The 23,682-nt window shown below is 35.3% G+C and overlaps 1 protein-coding gene across 10 annotated transcripts in view; it reads left to right on the top strand.

Annotated features, from left to right (window-relative positions):
* Positions 1-23,682, top strand: part of Tpk1 (thiamin pyrophosphokinase 1) — a 335,423-nt gene that overhangs the window by 137,630 nt on the left and 174,111 nt on the right. For all 10 annotated transcript variants that reach the window (XM_048786773.1, XM_048786774.1, XM_048786775.1 and 7 more), the window contains one exon: positions 6,115-6,187. In XM_048786773.1, coding sequence (XP_048642730.1) covers positions 6,115-6,187 — 73 coding nt within the window. The remainder of the gene's footprint in view (positions 1-6,114; positions 6,188-23,682) is intronic.

Genomic DNA, 23,682 nt, shown 5'->3' on the forward strand with positions numbered 1-23,682 from the left:
CAATTATATTTTAACTGAATAGTTTTAATTGTGCTTACTTGTGTGCCAGGCATTTTCTAAGTGCTTTACATATTTAATCCTCATCATCACTCTGAATTATCCTCATTTTACACATGAAGAAAAGCTAACTGATTGACAGCTGAGATGCTGGGGGCAGTGGTAGTAGTGAGCACCTACAGGATTTGCTGTTCTTTCCTGCCTCCTTCTTCTCCTCTCTTCCCTCTCGCGGCTTTTCTTTTTCTTGGCCATTTTTTTTAACCTCCTCTTCTCTCCTTTATCCTTCGCCCCCTTTCTGATTTTTCCTTCTCCTCCTTCTTTTCTCCCTTTTGTTTCCTCTTACTTCCTCTTCCTGCTCATGTTCCTCCTCTTCTACTTCTTCATTTATTGTATCATTTTCAGCATTTGTGCACTTGGTGCTTGGGGAATACAAGGTCTATCAGAGACAGATATTACTTCAAAGAACACGCCAGCTGATCGAAGCCAAAGGACATGTGCAGAAACTGCTTAAAATGAAATGAAAAGTAACAAATTTCATGCTATTGAAGGTTAAAGGGAATGATAGTGTCTTTCTTGGGGGCAAGAAAGGCTTTATGCAGGGACAACATCCTTCACCAGGATCAGAGAAGGTCTTATGAGAGGCAGAAGTTATCTTCTAATCTTGTGTTTGACTTGGTACCATATTTTCTAAACACATCAGCTTCCCTGATTATTGTTAAATGGAATGGATCATCTGTTCATTATAGATCTCAGCCCTTTTTGGACTCACATTTTGTAAATGACAAGTGCAGTAAGAGTTAAGAGATTGGGACACTGTTAGTATTAATGAGTCAGTTTTCCTAGATTGACACAAAAGGGTATATATTTGTGATCTGTGTCAGTGGTAGGTAGAAAAGGGACCAGTGGCTACACAAATTCACACATCCATAGTCCGTTGCTATGTGTAGTCATTCCCCAAAGAGTTCTAAAAATAATCTTCTTGTGTAAACTGTCATGAATTCAGAACGTAGCTCATCCACATCTGTAAAGTGTCATCCCATTAAACACCTCCTGACAATGGCCAGGTTCCATGGCAACAGGCATCTGGGAAAAAGTGAGATGGGCTTTTAATTGCAGTGTCAAAAAGTATATTTCAGAGAGTTTCAAAAACTAATGCATTATATGATGAAAAGTTATAATTATTGTATCATTTGAGCATGATTACCGGTATATTTTTGCCATGGGTATTTGTAGAAATAGGCATCATGATTCTATTTGAATACATGTGTGGTGCATTCGAGAAAATTATTTTGAAAGTTAACCAAAGTTAGTTATCATTTATCTATATAATTTTGTTTTCCTATTAATATTTTATATGAAAATATAAGTGAATTTAGATGACTGCTTTCTTTCATTATTCACAGTATAAGATAAAGGAAGATCTAATTCTAAAATGATCTGTCCTAAGGGGACAGATGCTCAGCTGCCTGTGTGCACCAACTTTTATTTTTCAATTTTATCTATTGTCAAAATCAATATGCTATTTCAAAACTGCCAAATTGGTTCTAGATATCTGAGGAACTATGATTTGGAGAGCAACTCAAGGTCAGTCTTATTAGGAAGTTACTTGAACCAGACAGTCCAAAACCAAAAGTTCTTTAGTAGCCATTTTGCCTGGTGAAGTAGACTAGGCTCTGCCCACAAATTCACTTGATGTCTTTGATCTTAGTTCCTTACAGAGGGTAATAGGGATATTGCAGGAATTATTTACATCATCCTTCATCCAAAACTAATATTCTGTGGTCCCTGTAAGTATTTCCTGAGGTTAATTGGTGGTGATGTGGAAGCATTTTAAAGAAAATTCAAAACTGAGTGAATTCATTTTACAGAAAAAAATATAAAGAAAAATGATATAATAAACGATTTTTGTTTCCAATAGGGGCAAAATATAAGGTTCAGAATAAATAGGTATAAAATAAAATTGAAAACTGTAGATATAATGTGCAGGGATGTTTTGGGGAAGAACTTTTATAGGAAGATGTTGAAATCAGACAATGCAATTTATAAGCCTATGTACTTCCATTTCCTTTACAATTCTGCCTTATTCTGAAATAAACTAAGTCTCTGGCACATAGTTGTGCTGCAAATATTTGTGTAATGAATTGGTTAATGAAAAAAATTATTTGGTCTAGCTAATTCAAACTAAGATCTTTCTTGTAGTAGAAAGTTGCCTTACCTCTCTTCCAGGCTGTGTATTTTTTATGCAACTCATTTTAGAAAGCCTACTCTGCTATACCTACAAATATCATCATTTATTATTTTTACATAAAATCTTTACATGACCTGGTAGAATTTTTTTACCACTTAACACACCTAAATGTGGAGAAGTGAAATGCCCCTGATGACTTATTGCTCCAGCAAAACCACCTTAGCCTCCTGAGGCCAAGAATGGTGTATAATATAACAAAGGGAATATTTAAGTTCACTTCCTACAAAAATATTCTTCCCTTTATATTACATGAGAATTAGATCAGTAGCCATTCATCTAATTGTTGCTCTGTTTTATGGCTCTTCAAAAGTTCTAAATTGTTGTCTTTGGCAATCCATTGTCCATTCAGTAGCATATTATTTAGTCTCCAGGGGTTGGATTAGTTTTTATTTTATCATTGATTTCTAATTTCATTCCATTATGATCTGATAAAATACAGGGTAGTATGTCTACTTTTTTTAATATTTGCTAAGAGTTGCTTTGTGGCATAACATATGGTCTATTTTAGAAAAGGATCCATGTGCTGCTGAGAAGAAAGTGTATTCATTTGTTGAAAGATGAAATGTTCTATTATATGTCAGTTAAGTCTAAGTTATTGATTGTATTATTGAGTTCTGTAGTTCCTTTAGTCAGCTTGTTTTTGGAGGATCTATCCAATGGTTAAAGAGGTGTGTTAAAGTCACCCAGAATTATTGTGCTGTAGTTTCACTCTTGAGAAGAGTTTGTGCGATGAATGTAGATGCTCCATTGTTTGGGGTAAATATATTTATTATTGTTATGTCTTGTTGACAAATGATTCCCTTAAGCAGTATGAAATATCCTTTATCCCTTTTGATTAACTTTGGCTTGAAGTCTACTTTCTTTGATATGAGGGTGGAAACACCTGCTTGCTTCTGCAGTCCATGTGAGTGGTATGATTTTTCCCAACCTTTCACTGTCAGTCTGTGGATGTTTTCCTATGAGATGAGTCTCTTGAATGCAGCATATTGTTGAATTTTTTTTTTTTTTTTGTAATCCAATCTGTCAGTCTATGTCTTTTGGTTGGTGAGTTTAGGCCATTAACATTCAGGGTTATTATTGAGAGATGATTTTTATTCCCAGCCATTTTTGTTTATTTTTGGTATTTAACTTGACTTGGTTTCTCCTTTGATTAGATTTTCCTTTAGTGTAGTACCTCCCTCTGCTGATTTTCATTGTTGTTTTTCAATTCCTCTTCATGGAATATTTTGCTAAGGATGTTCTGTAGTGCAGGCTTTATACCTATAAATTCTTTTAACTTTAGTTTATCATGGAAGGTTTTTATTTTATCATCAAATCTAAAGCCTAATTTTTCTGGATATAAGATTCTTGGTTGGCATCCATTGTCTTTCAGAATCTCCTGGCTTTGAGGGTCTGGATTGAAAAATCTGCCAAGATACACATTGGTCTCCCCCATATATGATCTGATTCCTTTCTCTTGTGACCTTTAAGATTCTGTCCTTATTCTGTATGCTAGGCATTTTTGTTATAATGTACCTTGGTGTAGATATGTTGTAATTTTGTACATTTGATTTTCCAATTCATTCTTTATGTTTGGGAAATTTTCTGATCTCATTGAAGAGATTGTGCAACTATCCCACTCCTAGGTCTATATCCAAAGGACTTAAAAACAGCATACTACAGGGGCACAGCCACATCAATGTTTATAGCAGCACAATTCACAGTAGCTAAACTGTGGAACCAATCTACATGCCCTTCAATAGATGAATGGATAAAGAAAATGTGGTATATATATATACACAATGGAATATTATTCAGCAATAAAAGAGAATAAAATCATGGCATTTTCAGGTAAATGAATGAAGTTAGACGATATAATGCTGAGTGAAGTTAGCCAATCCCAAAAAACCCAGTGCTGAGGGTTTTCTCTGATTTAAGGATGCTGATTCATAATGTGGTTGGGGGAGGGTGACATGGAAGGATTAGATGAACTCGAAATAGGGCAAAGGGGATAGGAGTGAGCAGGGGCTAAGAAAGACAGTGGAATGAAATGGACATCATTACCCTAAGTACATCTATGAAAACATGAATGGTGTGACTCTACTTTGTGTACAGAGATATGAAAAATTGTGCTGTGTATGTTTAATATGAATTGTAATGCATTCTGCTGTCATATATAACAAATTAAAAAAAAAAGAAAAGAAAACCCATAGAGAAAAAGGACTAAATTGTTACCTGATGGACTAGGTCCAAAGATCTTTCCAGAAAAGATCTATATCAAAGAGATCTTTTCAAAGAGACCTCCCAGTAAGATCTCTTCTGGAAAGATTTTTTGTAGCAGTTCTTTGTGGCACAGATCTTGCTCTTGCCACTGAGTGCTAGAAAGCTGTGTAGCTTGAAGATCTGCCCAACACACATCACTCAGATTAGACTGGACCTAAGAGAGAGCATTTCCAATTGGATTAAGAACCATAAAAAATTGTATTCAAGGACAAGGTAAATGTATTATTTTTTTAACATTCATCTTTACGAATTTTATCCTGAGCACATGTACAAGGTGTTCTGAGCCATATTTCTTATTCTGTCCGCCCCCTTTGCCCTGGTTTTCCACCCTTGGTTCAGTGTACTGGCAGCCAGGTCAGTTGTTCTCAACTGGTAATTGCAGATACAGAGGTGAAGCATGAGGGATTTTTTCTTTTTCTTCTGTTTGTTAAGTGGAAGGTGGCAGCTGTGGATATTTTTCCTTGAAAATTTTATGGGCCTGAATCCTTATCTGAGCCCTTGGGGATATTGGTAGAATTTCCCCAGGAGCCAAATAGCCCCTTGTGTCTTGGCTTTTATTACCTAGAGTTGTCTTCTGGTTCTGGGCCTTCATATCTTTCCACGTGCAATATCTAGGGAGATATCTTCCTTTAACTAGGGACCTCGTCCAGCCCTGGACAGTTCAGACCTGTTGAGCAGACATAACAGAAGTGTTATTCTCCTTTCAAAGTAGAGCAGTTAGGTAGAAGAATGGTTGCTCATCGAAGTTTCATGTTATATGAAGGGAAGAGTATTTTTGTAGGATAGGAAAATAAATATTCCCTTGATTATATGATTTTCTTGGCCTCAGGAAGCTAAGGGTTTTGCAGGAGCAGTAAGTCATCACGGATATTTTCTTTCTGCACATTCAGGTGTTTTAAGTGGGAAGAAATTCTACAAATCATGTAAATATTTTATATAAAAATAATAAGTGATGGTTTATGTAGATGGAATAGAGCAGGCTTTTAAAATGAGTTTTGGAAATAAAAATAAACAGCAAGGAAGAAACTAAGCTAATCATAGTATCATTAAAACAGCTGCATTTGGGAGTCCCTCCTATGTTTAGAACCTCAGACTCTTTCAACCTATGCAGAAGACCCATTTCTAGAAATATGTCAGTTGGATATTTGGAAAACATATTCGAGCTGACTTTGGCTTGGCATAGATTGCTGAATCCTCCTGATGATTTGTTCTCTTCAAACTTGAATGAGAGTAAAATAATGTAAGGGTTTGTGTGTATGCCGAAGGAAATAGGGGTACAGGACAAATATTTGTGCTAGGGTTTTTGAATTGGGAGCTTTTTAAAACTTATTACCTTCTTTGGTATTTATCTATTGAAGAAGATAAATATTGGCTGACAATGTGTCTGAGTTGAAGAATGGGTTGCGTCTGCAGAGTTTGCCTCAGTCATATAGTATTGAAACCTAGAGTGCATGATCTAACATCCTATTCACTGTGAAAATAGTCTTGCTTGTTTTTCATTTGGAATAACTTAGTATTCTCTCTAGTCCTTATAGTCATAATTTTAAAGTTTAATAAGTAAACGTACTGGTCTGGTTTCTTACATGCAACAAACTGTTTTCTTTCAGGTTTTTGCCTGAATTCATCAATGGAGACTTTGATTCCATCAGGCCTGAAGTCCGAGAGTTCTACAGTGTTAAGGTAAACCATGAACATGTTCATAGCCAAGATCTTTCTCATATAATTGCTTTTACTGTGTTCATTCTGATCTCGTTGGTCTGTAGGCAAGGATTGAGAAATTCATTGTTTAGCTACTTTCATACTGTTTTATTATAGAAATTGTAATATACATCTAGAATCGAAATTTTTTAAATTGACACATGAAAACTCAATCATGGAGAAATTCTATCACCATCAGATAGGCATTTGATCAATCATATAAAGGCATATATTTTACATGAGCTTATAGTTCACATAAACTCATATAATAGAATTCTATTGATGTCTATAGTCCTCAAAAATATGATTTATTTTTCACAAATAATCCTTTTAGTTTTATTTAACATATGTAATCTATTTTTTCTTAACTGATTATCAGTTGATACACATTTGTGTCTATTTTTTGCATTATAAACTACTAAAACATTTTCATATATAATTATATGTGTTCCTAGAAACTTAGAATGAAAGTTTTCCCTACAACGTTTAGTTTTCTTGATACTTGTTATTCTTTTCTGAATAAAACTATTCAATACAATTTATTAATAGCCTATGATCATTAAGGTGTTCATTTTGTCACTATTGTGCAAATCTTCCAGTGATCCTTGTCATATAAGAATATTTATGTGATATAATTGGGGATGATAGAATCTCATAGAAGTGCATTAAAGTAATTAATAATTCAAGGTTTCACCGGGTTTTGAAGGCAATGCAGTGTTTTTAAAGGAAAAATTACAGCACTACTGATTCTTCTATCTGAAATACCATCATCAGTGTTATTCTGAACTGAGGCTGGCAAATTACACATTTTTAAAAAAGGAATAGCAGGCATTGAGATTATAATACTTAAATTCTTTATAAGGCTTGGGGAGATATGAGACAAATTTTAAAAAAAGACATGAGTCCATTTTTAGAAAGGAAGGAGAGAGGGAAAGACGAATGTAAGTGTAAGGAGAAGTAAGAAAATAAGGAAAAGGAGAGAAAAATACCTTGATTGTAGATGGGAAAACAAAGGTTCCCTGGTAATAGGCTGTTGTGAGGCACAAATTCTGGGGTTGGCAGTGAATGCAGATCAGTGCCTGTTCCATCTGCCCACCAGCTGATCAGACTTTCCTTCAGCAAATGAAGACTGTTCCCAAGTCAGTGTTTGATATTCATGCTCAATTACCTTAACATTGGCATGTTCCTATTCATTCCCCACAGTCTCACTTCTCATTAACTCCATACCTCCACCTTGTTGGGATGGAAAGTCTCAGCCTTGCTTACAAGGCAGAGTTTTGCAAATGCATAGATATTAATCATATTTTCGGGAACAGAGGCAACAGCGGGAGAGGCAGGGATAAGCATAGTCAAAAACAGGTTGAAGATCTGGCCAGATGTGACTTATCTCCCTGGCTCTTAATGCCGCTGGCTTGTCAAAATTGGTGGCACCAATATGATCATTCGTGTTCAGAATGTGGGAACAAGGGAGGCTGGTCTTTTATTTCAGGATGCAGTGAAGTGGGATAGGGTGAAACCAAACTTCTAAGTTAATACCTCATCATAAACTCATATTTCTTTGCTTGTTTTTAGCACTAAAAATAAATTCACAGTTGTTAAAGTTTAGTTTGTAATGTAAGGTTTAGCTGAGTCTTCTGATTTCTAAACTGCACTGTTCAGGGTAGGTATAGTGCAGTTCAGTTTGCTCATGTGAACTCACTGTTTTTGAACTTTCAGGGCATGTTCCTAGAGGGCACAGATGATGTCTTTTATATAGTTAAATGTGTCCTACAGAGCTCATGGTGAGTGTTTGGCTGTAGCTTTAATAATGATGATCATTACAAGTTAATGCAACATTACACACAATTCTTACAAGCCATTATCTTCAACTTCAACAGTCTTTAAGCTTCTCTTTCAAAAATAAGGTTGTCTCCACTTTCAGATCTGCCCTGCTCCCAACCCGGTCTGGGTCTCTAGTGAAGAGAGTGAAATGAAAGAAGAAATTTAGAAAACTAAGTTGGCTAAAATCATAAGGTGGACTGTGGAGTCAGCATGTATTTATGTGCGGTGTTGGCTTTGGGGCTCTCTTGCAGTCCTTAATTGACCCTCTACAGCCTCCTTCCAGGTAGCTGTAAAGTCTTGGACCCTCTTTCTCTTTTGTCTCTTTGTCTTACTTGTTCTCTGCTGGTTCATTGTTACGAGGAATGTCTCTTAGAGCTGTACACTTTGTTATTTTATGTTCATTTTTCTAGGTCATTCGATATTTCTTTAATTCAAGACTCAATCATCTATTTCAGTCTTCATAATTATTCCACCCATGATGTTTCCATACATTGTAGCTTACTGGAAATTGGAGGAGAAACTGTCCTACGTCATCTAACTAACTCCTGATACTCTCTCTGCTGGATAGTTGGCAAGGCCTTCACTAGGAAGGGAATTTTTGAGTATGCTTCTTTAATATTTAAGAGATTGAGGAACTCATTGCAATATTTAGATAATCCCTTAAAAAGTTTTGGTAACAACTTTTTTTTCCATAAGTGAAGATAATTAGGACTGGAGATAAATATATTGTAAATGTAATAATAAAAATATAATTTAAAATATGATAGAAAAATTAAACAAATTGTTAGCCTTATTTCCTAATGAGGATTTTTTTTTTTTTTAATTTTTTTTTATTGGTTGTTGAAAAACATTATAAAGCTCTTGACATATCATATTTCATACATTAGATTCAAGTTGGTTATGAACTCCCAATTTTACCCCAAATACAGATTGCAGAATCACATCGGTTACACATCCACATTTTTACATAATGCCCTATTAGTAACTGTTGTATTCTGCTACCTTTCCTATCCTCTACCATCCCCCCTCCCTCCCCTCCCATCTTCTCTCNTTTTTTGAGGATATTGTGAATGGAGTGTTTTTCCTCCTAATGAGGATGTTAAGGCCCCAGGAGCTGAAGGGTCCTGAGTGAAATGGTAGAGCTGACAGCTGTAGGATCCTTGTCCATGCTGTTTGTGAAAAGACTGTTGTTGGAATTTGGATTTCTCAACAGGTAGCACCTTTGGCTTTGGGGGGAAACATTTGTGCTTGCATAGTTGTTAGCTTCTCTGGGAATGAATGCCCCTGTCACCAACAATGTGATAGGATTCCATGTGGTGACCAAACACTCTGCCTTCACATTTCCATTATGCCTTGTACCATCCTCAATGCTGGGGCAGTAAGGCTAAGGTGCTAGTTGGGCCAGACCCCAAATGACCAAAAATCTAATATTGGTAAATTACCTAATGGCAGGATCACAGGATGATATTTAAGCTGTATCACAGGATGTAGATTGAGCTGTCATATATCATTGAAGAATTGAGATGATCTGGTAGTAGGCCGTTAGCATGGTGACGGTAACATCCTTTAGATATGAAAATGCCTTCCTTTATACCACACGGGGGTATTTTTGCTTTCCATTAGAGTTCTTCGATCAACACAGGCTGTGTTCTGGACAGAGTGGTGAGATGACTCTCATCCTGAGAGGAATAAGACTCTAGGCTCAGCCTCTGATTTTAATCTTCTCTGTTCATTCATCCAACTTGGAAGAACACTGTATGGTGTCAAAACAATGGCCAAGAATATTGGACCATGGTGCTCAAAGAACGGCAACTACAGAGATGACCAGAGACGACCAACTCAGGTGTAACAGGGAGTGGGGCTTGCGGGACTGAGTTGAGGCTCAGCTCCTTCTTTTCTAGTACAGACATAACAAGGTTGGTCCAGGCCACCAGGTGATTCCAGCACTGTATAAATGAGAAGAGCTGAGACAGAAATCCAGGCTGGTGATTGTTACCTGTTTTTATTTCTCTGAATTGGAAAATATAAAAGTTTTAAAGCAAATGACATGAATGTGTTTTATTAAGCCAGTGTTTCCTGATGATGGTTGCTCATTGTCATCTAATACTGGCAAGGCCATACCTAAGTTTTTGAAGCCTTTTCTCAATGGGCAAGGATAGATTATCTAAAATTTTAACCCAGTGCTCCCTTTTATAAATATAAAATGCTGTAAAGGTGCCATCTGAAAGCTGAAAATGATTCATCAGTTTACATTTTCCATACTGACTGTTGCCTGTGTAAATATGTTGCAGTTACATTTTAGGAAACTGGAGATTTGGGTTTAAATACAACTTTCTCAGTCAAAATAATCATAAATTGGCTTCCAATTGACATTTAGATAGGATGACTTTTTTTCATAAATGGATTACTGATGAAATTAAGCAAAAAATGCTTGTATTTTAATTACAATTAAAAAATGAGGATACTGATTCTCAAGTGGAGGGTAGGAGGGTAGAAAATGGAGTTGGGGGGACAGGTAACTATGACTGTCAAATAACTAAGACTTAATCCTGGCTATCAATTTGTACATTTTAATTTTTTCTTAAGTAATAGAGTGATTGTTTTCTTCAACTACAAATTATTTTTTGAGTTGTTAGTTTACATACATACAAGCCTTATTTCCACATGTTTTCTGGCCGTGATTTTCTCATCTTCATGTAGTAATGATCAAACCATGGCATGTAAGTGTTCTGGAAATACGAAAGCACTATTTTAAGTTGGTAGTATTTTGTTTTACTTTCCAAAATTATTTGCTTATGAGATTTTTAATATCTCTTGTTTCTCATGTTTTTAAAAAATTTTAATCAGTTCATCTTCATAATGAATTTATGAATATAATTGCAATTCATAATCAGAATCACTTAGAATATCCTTTTGAATTTGAGAAAGCCTTGGGTTTGATTCTATTTAAATTTTCACAGAATGTCTGCAGTTGAAAACATCTGAGTTGATCTACCTCAACTCACAAATTCTATTATTTTCTATTTTTTGTGCTCTTTTCCAGTTCTTCCTGGCTACATGCCAATAACTTTTAGATATTGCAAAATAGTTAATTTAGAGAGAATGACAAACTGTGTTATTAGCAATTATAAAAATTTGACATTTTGGTTATTATGCAAATCAGAAAAAGCTACAAAATATTTAAAGTTCAACTCCATATATTTGTATATCTCTTTTCAAAACAAAACAAAAGAAGAGACAAAAAATTCAGAGCCTCATAAATCTTTAGGCTTAAGCATGAAGACTAATTAACATGAGCTGAGATATAAAGCTGTTGTTCAGGGAATTATGGACAGGCAGTTTCCATTGACAGCTGAGTGACAGATTCTTCACTTTATATTCTTAAAACTGACTGTCTAACCTTTATTAGCATCTCACCAAGGGAAGGATGAGACTTCCAGGGGAACATTATGTGAAACCATCTCTTGAATATACCCTAATTCTTATGCTTGCCTCAATCATAGCCCTTTCACGTTGACTTGATTGCCATCTATATTTTTCGAAGCCTGTTTTGTTTGAATTTACTTAGCATACTTTGAAAGGGAGAGCCTCTGCCCTGTACATCTAAGAGCTCTCATGCGAGGTACAGGTGAGCTCCAGGAAGCCCACTTCCTTCTGCTGTGCCTCTGGTGATAGATGCTCTCCTTCAGGGCCTCTGAGGCTGTCTCCCTCATGTACCCAGCTCGCCGGGCCTCCTCATTAGTATTTCCTCTCACAGATTTTCCCACCCAGAGGTGTAGGATAGTCCTTCCTTGGTTTACAGAGCTTGATGTAAACAATTCTATCACAATACTCTTCCTTACCCCTGTTGACACATGATCATTGGGAACCCAAAGTCTATAACCATTCACTCTGGTATCCTTAATCATTAGAAGGTTCTTATTGCAGATCACATGAAGCAAGATTTAATACTTCTTTTGTAACTAGAGCAGCAGAACACTCGCTCTGCATGATACTCATATAAAGAAGATTTCTGTGATTAAATGAGTTTGTGAAACTTGACATTCCACATGCCCTTTTGGAAACCCACTGTGCACAATATCTGCTTAAGTCAGTGTGCCAAAAATAGAATTTTACCTTAGTATGTCTCAAATGCATTTTACCCCAGCACATCTACCTGTTACCCACCGATATCTATGCTGGGATATTAGTTTCCAACTAGGCTCAAATGTCTTGATTCTTTATAAGCTTCTTGGCTGTTTCAGAAGCTTTTTAAAGAAAACTACACAGACTTTGCCTACTTTTTAAAAGGCTATAAAAGAAAATCATCAGTACATTCTTGAACATAGTAAAAGGGATTTGGAGGGTGGTGAATATACCATGTGGTATTACAGTGATGGATTCATGGATGCGTGGAAACCCAGGGAACATCAGCTCTGAGAGTGGGCCCTACTGTGAACCATGGGCTCTGGGTGATAAGGATGTGTCACTGGAGTTTCAAGAGTTGAAACATGTGCACCACTGTGTCAGGGGATGTTGGTAATGGGGAGGCTCTGTCTGTGTCCAGCAGGAGATATAAAGGATAGCTCTCAATTTTGCTGTGAATCTAAAAGTTCTCTTTAAAAATAGTCTTAAAAGTAGATTAAATTGTTCAAGACAATAGATTGAATCCTGTCCACCTTAAAAAAAAAAAAGTAATAATGACAAATTTTAAATGTTTATAACATTTTAAGTGTTTACAGTTTTATGTGTACATGTACATTCATTTCATCCTTGCTACACATTTGGTAGAATATTATTATCTACATGTTACAGATAAATGGAGACCCAAAGAGCCTAAGTAACTTGTCCAAGGCTGTAGGGTTAGGAATAGTTGAGGTGGGATTCTGACAGGCAGGCTGCCCCAAGTCCGTGTTGTCCAGCAGTACCTTCCAGGGCTGTCTTCAGTGCTCTGACTCCTACTCTCCTCACATCCTGGCCTTTCTGGGAAGACTTGGCAGAGGGCCCCAGTGGGGGCTGTTTCTCTCCTTGTCATTCATAGCAGTTGCAAAGAAATCTAGATCAAAGGTACCCAGACCAATGACAAGTGTCTGGATCTGAGTACATACAGGAACATTATAAAATAAAATAAATAAAGCTTATTCATGCATCCTCACTGGAAAAGAATTATTTTTGTACCTCTTTTTCTTAGGGGTCTCCAAGACCATCCCAGATTCAGTGATTCATGGAAATGACTCAGAGAATTCACCCGATAGTCATATCATTGGTTAATTCTATTGTAGTATAGTTGGCTATAATTTATTATATCTAAAGGATACAAAGCAAAATCAGGAAGGGGAAAAGTTATATGCGTCATAGTCTGCAGAAAACCAGTCACCAACTCCAAGGGCCCTCCCCCATTGGACTTACATAGGATGTGTTTGATTGGATTGGGACAATAAGTAGGAGGATATTTCCAGGCAGCTCATTTGAGATTCAGTCCCCAGGGGCCAGTCACATTCTGCATAGCATGCACCAAAAATCCAGACTTCCGAAAGGAAAGAAAGCAGATGCTCTGCAAAAAATAGCAATATTGATATAAAGTCTAGACACAAAGAGCCCTGATACCATTTAGAGAAATCGGCCATCTATGTGGGGAACTATCTGCCTTTCCAGTTCCCAGGTATCAAGGAGGCCTTTTACAAACAGCAATTGCAAGCCTGCTATGGTCACGTTTTTCCTTGCCACTCAGAGTTTGGCTCTGTTTTTAGGAAGGATGCTATCATTTAAAACCCTATGCTGTTCTCAAAAGATGCTTGGTTTTTGTTAACAGAAAGGTTACTTATTTGTTTGAAATGCTGTAACTCACATCCATGTCATGTTGAAAGGAAAGTCACCTTGCCACACACAGGGCCTTGAAGGTTGCAATGGATTAGAGCATCTTTTATGTTTGGGATGCAAGCAGGGTTAAATTGTGTTTCTTCTTTTCTTTTATATACATCTAGAAAACCACAAAGAGAATGCTGCATTGTGCTAGGTAATCTGTAATTTTGAGTTTTTAATGGTTAATCATGTGACATTCTTATTGAAGAAATCGTTATTCATAGGTTGCCATTTGATAATTTAAAAAGGCAAAAAAACCCTTTTAATTTCAAAAGTTGAAATGTTTGTAGAAATCTGGTAATTAAAATTAAATGAACACTCACACACTCACTGTGCCTTATACAATAAAATAGAAAGCAGGACTTGGTTATTTTGTGATTACATCTCTGCAGGGAAAGAGACAATTTTCATACCTGTGTCAAGGCACCTAAATCATTTAGATTTCAATTGGCTTTATCTAACTATTCCCATTCTTAGCAAATTTGAGAACAAGTTTGGGCTAATTTTAGATCTATATCTTTGATTATCCAGAATATATGTCATTTCACTCCATGCCTGCTGTGCCCTTAATCTGGCAGGCAGGTCCTAATTACAGAGTTTCAGGCAATTCAATTTAATGAATGATGATGGAACCTCATTATTAAATTAAAAATTAAATATATTCATTTTTTTCCAAGGCTCTTAAAAGTATCACCCCAAATACTTCTAAGTGTATATCTTGCTTAAGTACCAAAAAAAGGCGAATTCAGTAATGAATAGGAAAAGTAAGGTGTGTAGGAGCTGACACTTTCCAACTCAGTAAGACTTACCATTACTTATTTGTTAAAAAAAATTTCCACACCAACATTTTAATATGAAGAGATTAGAAATTATATTTCATGTTTTCAGAGCTAACATTAAAGATGAAGATTATGTTTGATATATGCTTATCTCCTATTCTTGTGGATAGACAAGTATTTTCTCCTCAAAGCATGTCTCTTTCTTGCATATTGTCCTTTAACCATTTTATCCTTATTGGGACAAACTACTTCTAGACCCATCCCAGCTTCCTACTTCAAATTTTTTTTTTTTTACTTTCTATTTTCTTCTTTGATAGAACTTATCTTTTCCTTAATGAAACTTACTGCTACTAAGAAGCAAGGAACGCAACTAAATTCACAGGAAGAAATTCATGATGAATTGTCTTTCTTATCTATAGTTACTTACATTTTAAAAGAAGAAACTCATTATTTGTATATACTTCTTTTTGTTTTTTTATTCATTCTAATTAGTCATATATGACAGCAGAATGCATTTCAACTCATAGTACACATGTAGAGCACAATTTTTCATGTGTCTAATTGTACATAAAGTAGAGTCACACCATTCATGTCTTCATACAGGTACGTAGGGTAATGATATCCATCTCATTCCACCATCTTTCCTACCCCCTGCCCCTTCCCTTGTCCTCCCTCCCCTTTGTCCTTTTCTTCCCATGCTCCCCACCACCCCATCCCCATTATGGATCAGCATCCTCAGAGAAAACATTTGGCATTTGTTTCTTGGGTATTGGCTTACTTCACTTAGCATAATATTCTCCAACTCCATCCATTACCTGCGAATGCCATAGTTTTATTCTATTTTAATGCTGAGTAATATTCCATTGTGTTTGTATACCATGGTTTCTTTACCCATTCATCTACTGAAGGGCATCTAGGCTGATTCTATAATTTACGTTTTGTGAAATGTGCCGCTATAAATATTGATGTGGCTATGTCACTATAATATGCTGTCCTTTGGGAATATACCAAGAAGTGCGATAGCTGGATCAAATGGTGGTCCCATTCCAAGTTTTCCAGGGAATCTCCATACTGCTTTCCATATTGGCTGCACCAATTTGCAGTCCCACCAGCAATGTATGAGCGTGCCTTTTCCCCCACATCCTCACCAACACTTATTGTTGTTTGTATTCTTAATAACTGCCATTTTGACTATAGTGAGATGAAATCTTAGTTTTGATTTGCATTTCTCTAATTGCTAGAGATGTGCAACATTTTCTCATTTATTTGTTGATTGATTATATATCATCTTCTGAGAAGTATCTTAGTTCCCTGGCCCATTTATTGATTGGGTTACTTGTGTGTGTGTGAAGATTTTTGAATTTTATATATCTTAGAGATTAGTGCTGTATCTGGTGTGCAACTGGTAAACATTTGCTGCCATTCTGTAGGCTCTCTGTTCACCTCACTGATTGATTCTTTTGCCGAGAAGAAGATTTTTAGTTTGAATCCATCCCATTTATTGATTCTTGATTTTATTTCTTGCACTATAGGAGTCTAAGTTTTACAACGTTCCTAAGGAGCACACTGGCAACACATATCATGGATTTTTAAAATATTCTTATTTTCCCAATAATTTTATCTCTAGAACTCATGTGTAAGAAAATAACAGAAAAAAACATTTTTTTTCACAGAGGTGTCAATTGTGATAGTATACTAATAACAGATATTAATCACAATAGTTGGTTTAATAGCAAAAGAAGAAATATCAGAAGCCAAGAAATGGAAGCAACTAAAATGTCCCCTGACTGATGACTAGAGAAAGAAAATGTGTTACACTGTTAAATACTGTTTAGCCACAAAAAATGACATTCTGTCTTTTGTGACATGAATGAAACTAGAGATATTTATATTAAGTGAAATAAGCGGGAATAGAAATACAAATACTACATGATCTCACTCATATATCTAAACAAGTTGGATGGTTGTCAGAGGCTGGGGGAAATTAAGGGTAGGCTAGGGATGGGGAAACATTGGTCGATGAATACCAAGTTATAATTAGATAGAGCAACATGTTTCATGTGCTATTATTATGCAGTAGGATGGTAGAGATAACAATAATACAATGTGTATTTCAAAAACCTAGAAGAAAGAATTTTGAAAGTTTTGGCCATGAAGAAAAGATAAATGAGGAGATAGATATGTTTAACTTTATTTAAACTTTATACAATGTATACATGTATTCAAACATCACATTACATCATTAATAAGTACAATCTTTGTTTTTTTGTGTCACTTAAAATAAATATTAAAATATATATAATGATTGAGTTGAAAAGCAGAAAAAGGGAGAGGCGGGAAAGCCAAGTGTTTCCCTCCCACTTTCAGATGCCCTGAGAGCCTGGAGGGTTCCTAAGCCTTGAGTTACCATGGAAACCACATGGATTTATAAGGGTTACATCTGCCTAACAGCTGGAGGAGGTTTCTGGTGTTTAAAACCTGAGAAAGCTAATGACGTAAAGATTATGGAAAGTTAAAAGGCACTTTTCTGCTTATCCTTGCTAAAATACTCATCGTTTAAGTAAGCAAAGTTGATTATAAAGAACAGTGGGTTTCAGAGCACTCAGTGACCTTGGACAGCTTATTCATTTCACAGAGGTTCTGTCTGCATGACTTAAAAGTGGTAATTACCCCTACTTTATTGTGGGATTCAAGAATGTAATCCATATAGTGACTGATATCTTCTGTCTCAAAGTATACTCAAATGTTAATTATTATTGATATTAATTTAGTAAGGAAGACAGTTAATAGTCAATAGATCACAGTTTTAAGATTAGCAACTTTCAAGATTATCTGACTTTTCAGAGAATTAGGCTGTACTTTGTTGTAAAATCTTTGTATATTGAGAAGAATCTTACATACACTTTGAATTTAATTACACTAGATAAGAGCCTATATGCAAGTCACTGGAAATAAATTTTCAAAGTGCATGTGTATGGAACCTAGAAGGACATAGCATTTCTGAATTCTTAACTTTATAAGCTCAGCCCATAAAGTCACAGCAGATATCTCGCAGCTCCATAAAGTGTTTGCAGGATAATTTGTACAAGGATTTTCCATTCTGGGTGGATGGATGGGCACTGAATGACTTAACCTAACATGAGTAAGCTAAAAGCAAACTTAGGAAAGTTTTCACTAGCCTTAACCCCTCACCTCTTGTTTTATGAGTCTAAGTCTCTTGTTTAGTGTAGAGCATGAAATAACAATAAATATATTATTACAAAATTTTCAAGGCATCTGCTTTGTTTCTCATTGGAGTTTTAGAGGAGTCAGCAAAGTACAACGTGATAGGTTTTATGTATGCAAAATGTAAAATCTCATTAACCTACATTAGTGAAATTATTGGCAAACTGTAAATTAAGTAATCGAGAATGACAGTCTAATGGCTTTTGCATTGGTCTTTTGAAATTAGGTTGATTATTGACCCTCATTGCCTTGTAATAATTCATTTTAGTTGTCATTAAATTAAAAAATATTTTTGTAAACATCAACACAAAGTTATTTGGAGAATATTAGCAATATTCTGAACACTCTAGTAAACTTTGATGTGAGGTAGACTACCTGTAACATCAGATATTTCTTGAGATCCTTCCAGGCCTCTGAGATGGGAATATGCTGTGTGTCAACAGCATATTTACCTTGCCTATTTGTGCCACTTCCAAGGAACCATGAGGTTCAGAAGGATTTTTAAAAAGTCTGTACCCCTTTCATCATATTAAATTTCTTGCAAATATATAGGGATTTAGTTATATTGTAGCAATAACCAACTGTAGGTCTAATATAGGTTTCTGTTAGTAAACTGATACCCATAGGCCAAATCCAGCCTGCTATCTGCTTTTGTACAGATGGTCATCTATGAATGTTTTGACCTTTTTAAATGTTTGGGGAAAAAAATGAAAGAATATTTTATAGCACATGGAAATTATATGATATTCAAATTCAGTTTTATTTGAACACAGCCATTCCCATTTACATATTTATTGTCTGTGGACACTTGACCGCTACAAAGGCAGAGTCAAGTAGTTGAGAGAGACACTATGGTCTGCAGAGCCCAGAAGAATTATGATCTAGCCCTTTACAGCGAAAGTTTGTTGATCCCTGGCCGAGAGGGGTGATTTATCTCATGTGCTCTGCCTTTATAAGTGACTCTATTTGCTGCTGAATCCTTTACTACTATGCTGCACAGTGTGTAGGTCCCTTGTACTGGGGACACAGTAGTGAAACAGAATGTAAGGGTAACTTCACGGAGCTTGCCACTTAAAGCCAATAGATTGATTAGTATTTGATAGTCATGGGAAGATTTAATGAATATATCAGAAGACTGGCAATTCTTATACAATATTTTAACTACTCACATGATAGACTTTTATTTTTTTAATATATCTTTTTCCAAACAAATAAATCTATTTATTTATTTATAAATAAATTTATTTATTTAAAATTTATTATTTTATGGTAGAATGCATTTTGACATAAAGTACACACTTTTATTATCATTTGGATGTGAAGTACCTCCTAAAAGCTCATATGTTAGTAAATGGCAGAAAGTTTAGAGAAGAAATGATCAGCCCCCCCCCAAGAGCTTTAATCCAATCAGTTATTTGATCCTTTGATGGGATTAACTGTGGGGCACTGAAGGCAGATGCAGTGTGGCTGGATGAGGTGGGTCATTGGGGGTCTACCTTTGGGGTATGTATTGTGTCTGGCAAGTGAAGTCTGTCTCTGCTTCCTGATCATCATGTGAGCCACTTCCCTTTACTACACTCTTCCACCATGATGCTCAGCCTTACCTCCAGCCCTGAGGAAAGGAGCCAGCTCTCTATGGATGGAAATCTCTGGAACTCTGAACCCCCAAATAAACTTTTCCTCCTTTACAGTTGTTCTTGTCAGGACTTGTAGTCATAGCAACAAAAGAAGCTGACGAAAAGAACTTTAATATTCCTAACATATAAATTAATTTATATGTTGATAAAATTATGTTGTTAATCAAAGTATTTACCATAACCTTAGTGTTTGAAACATTTTTCTTTTTAAAAAATTGTGTAAGTATAGCATGCTAACCATAAACCTATCCTTTTTTAGGTGGGTTGTGATTTTACCGTGATTAGAATCCATGTATTATAAGCAGAAATAGTTGTTACAGCTGTAGATGGTGGCCATGGAGAAACTGATCTGAACATTTACCATTCCACAGCATATTCTGAAAATTACTTATTGTGAAATATTTTGCTAAGCCTGTTTCCTTGTCATTTGTCTTTCTCTTAAGATTTAAATTAAAACTCATTCAAAATAGTGTTAATTATTTATATACTACTTTATAATCTTGCATATGTTAACCTCAGTGTACATTTATTTTAATAATTAAAAAAAAACTTTTAGTTGTCTTTCTAGTTAAACATGAGAATAGAATCCATTTTGATATAATTATACAAGTGTGGAATATATCTTATTATCATTAGGACCCCATTCTTGTGTATGTACAAGATGGTGAGATTTGCTGTGATGTATTTATCTATCTATATAGGATAGTTGTGTCAGATTCATTCCACTGTCTTTCCTTTTCCAATCCCCCATCCCTACTAAACTTCCTACCCATTCTTCCACCTTATTGCTCGTTAGCTTCCACATATCAGACCTTTATCCACATATTCCACACATGATATTCCATATATAAGGCCTTTGGTTTTTTTAGGGATTGTCTTATTTCACTTAGTATGATGGTTTCCAGATCTATCCATTAACCAGTGAGTGTCATAAGGTCATTCTTCCTATGGTTGAGTAATACTCCATTGTGTATATATACCACATTTTCTTTATCCATTCATCTGTTGAAGGGCACCTAGGTTGGCTTCAAAGCTTGGCTACTGTGAATTGTGCTGTTGTAATATTGATGTGGCTGCATCACTGTAGTATGCTGATTTTAAATCCTCTGGATATCTCTGGAAGAGTGGGATAGCTGGGTCAACTGGTGGTTCCATTCCTAGTTTTTTAGGAATCTACATACTGCTTTCCAGAGTGTTTGTACCAATTTGCAGCCAACAAGTATGAGTGCACCCTTTCCTCACAACCTCACCAAAATTTTTGTTACTTGTATTCTTGATAATTACCTTGCTCTTTGGAGTGAGATGAAATCTCAGGGTAATTTTAATTTGCATTTTTGTAATTGTTAGAGATGTTGAATTTTTTTCATATATTTGTTGACCATTCATATTTCTTTTTTTTAAATAAGTGTCTCTTCATTTCCTATGCCCATTTATTGGTTTGGTCTTTACTTTGTGTGTGTGTGTGTGTGTGTGTGTGTGTGTGTGTGTGTGTGTGTGTTATGTTTTTTGCATTCTTTGTATATCCTGGAAATAAACACTTTATGTATGTGTGTAGTGCTAGGGATCAAACCCAGGGCCTTGTGCATGTGAGGCAAGCACTCTACCAACTGAGCTATATCGCTAGCCCCCATCTGTTGATTTTTTTATTTTACTTCTTGTGCTTTAGGATTCTTGTGAAGGAAGTCAGTTCCTGTGCTGATATGCTGGGTGTAGGGCCTATATTAACTTCTACTATGTGCAGGGTTTCTGGTCTATTCCTAGGTCTTTGATATACTTTGAGTTGAATTTTGTGTAATGTGAGATAGGGGCTAAATTTTATTCTACTACACATGGATTATCCAGTTTTCCCAGCACCATTGGTTGAAGAGGTTATCTTTTCTCCAATGTATGTTTTTGGCACATTTGTCTTCTATGAGGTAACTGTATTTATATGGGTTTGTCTCTGTATCTTCTGTTTTGTTCCATTGGTCTTCACGCCTGTTTTGGTGCCAATGCTTTGCCATTTTTGTTACTGTAGCTCTGTAGTATACTTTAAGGTCTGTTATTGTGAAGCTTCCTGCTTTGCTTTTCTTCCTGAGGATTGCTTTGGCTATCTTGGAACTCTTATTTTTCCAATGAATTTCATGACTGCTTTTTCTATTTCTACGAACAATGTCATTGGACTTTTGATGGGAATTGCATTGAATCTGTATAGCACTTTTTGTAGTATGGCCCTTTTTACAAAATTAATTCTTCCTATCCAAGAACATGGGAGGTCTTTCCATCTTCTAAGGTCTTCCTCAATTTTTTTCTCTAGTGTTCTGTAGTTTTCTTTGTAGAGGTCTTTCACCTCTTTTTTTTTAGATTGATTCACATGTATTTTATTTTATTTTTTGAGGCAATTGTGAATGGGATAGTTTTCCTAATTTCTCTCTTAGCTGATTCATCATTGGTGTATAGGAATGCAGTTGATTTATGTGTGTTAATTTTGTATCCTGCTACTTTGCAGAATTCATCCATGAGTTCTAGAAGTTTTGTGTTGAAGTTTTTTTGGTCTTCTAAATATAGGATCATGTCATCAGTAAACAGAGATAGATTGAGGTCTTCTTTTCCTGTTTGTATCCCTGTAATTTATTTATCCCTTCCTCCCTTCCTTCCTTTCTTTTGCCTAATTGTTCTAGCTAGAGTTTCAAGGACTATGTTGAATAGAAGTGGTAAAAGTGGGCATCCCTATCTTGTTCTTGTTTTTCAAGGGAATGCTTTAATCTTTTCTCCTTTTTGAATGGTGTTGGCCTTCGGTTTAACATATATAGGTTTTCTATGTTGAGGTATGTTCCTTCTAGCTCTAGTTTTTCTGGTGTTTTCAACATGAATGGATGCTCTATTTTGTTAAATGCTTTTTCTGCATCAGTTTGGATAATCATGTGATTCTTTAAGTCTTTTGATGCCATGAATTACATTTATTGATTTCCGTGCATTCCTTGTATATGAACCCCACATGGTTATCATTGCACTATTTTTTAACATACTTTTGTTTGCAATTTGCCACAATTTTATTAAGAATTCTTGCATCAATGTTCATCAAGGATATTAGTCTGAAGTTTTTTTTCCTTGATGAGTCTTTGTTGGGTTTTGGTGTCAGATTAATATTGATTTCATAGACTGAGTCTGGAAGAGTTCCCTCCTTTTGTATTTGACGGAATAATTGGTGGAGGATTGGTATTAATTCTTTAATAGTCTCATAGAACTCGGCTGAGAATCCATCCAGTCCTGGGCTTTTCTTTGTTGTTAGGCTTTTGATGACTTCTTCAATTTCATTGCTTGAAATTGATTTCTTAAAATTTTTTATATCCTCCTGGTTCCCCATGTTGATATCTTTCAGATTTTCTAGGTTATTGGAGTATAAATTTTCAAATAGTTTTTGATTGTCCTCTGTATTTCAGTAGTGTCTGTGATGATATTTACCTGTTCATCACAGATTTTAATAATTTGAGTCTTTTTCTTTCTTTGGTTAGCTTGCTAATGGATTGTCAATTTTGTTTATTCTTTCAAAGAACCAACCTTTTGTTGATTTTTTTGAATTATTTTCTTAATCTCAATTTCATTGATTTTACCTTTGATTTTCATTATTTCCTGTATTCTATTGTTTAGGTGTTGATTTGTTCTTCATTTTCAAGGCCCTTAAGATGTTATGTTAGTTTATTTATTTGGTATCTTTCTATGCTTTTAATGTACAAGCTCAATGTCATTATGAACTTTCTTCTTAAAACCACCTTCATAGTGTCCCAGAAATTTCAATAAGTTACATCATTATTCTCGTTTACCTCTAAGTTTTTTTTTTAATTTTATCCCTGATTTCTTCTGCTATCCAGTCATCATTCAATAGTGTATCATTTAATCTCCAAGTGTTAGAGTAACTTTTATTTTTTATCTTATTGTCAATTTCTTTTTTTCATTCCATTATGACCTGATAGAATGAAGGGTATTACCTCTATTTTTTTTATTTTTTATTATTTATTTATTTATTTATTTATTTATTTTTATTGTTGGTTGTTCAAAACATTACATAGTTCTTGATATATCATCTTTCACACTTTGCTTCAAGTGGGTTATGAACTCCCATTTTTAGCCCATATACAGATTGCAGAATCACATCAATTACACATCCATTGATTTACATATTGCCATACTAGTG

This window comes from Marmota marmota, unplaced genomic scaffold (assembly GCF_001458135.2).
Source record: "Marmota marmota marmota unplaced genomic scaffold, marMar, whole genome shotgun sequence".
Taxonomy (NCBI): domain Eukaryota; kingdom Metazoa; phylum Chordata; class Mammalia; order Rodentia; family Sciuridae; genus Marmota; species Marmota marmota.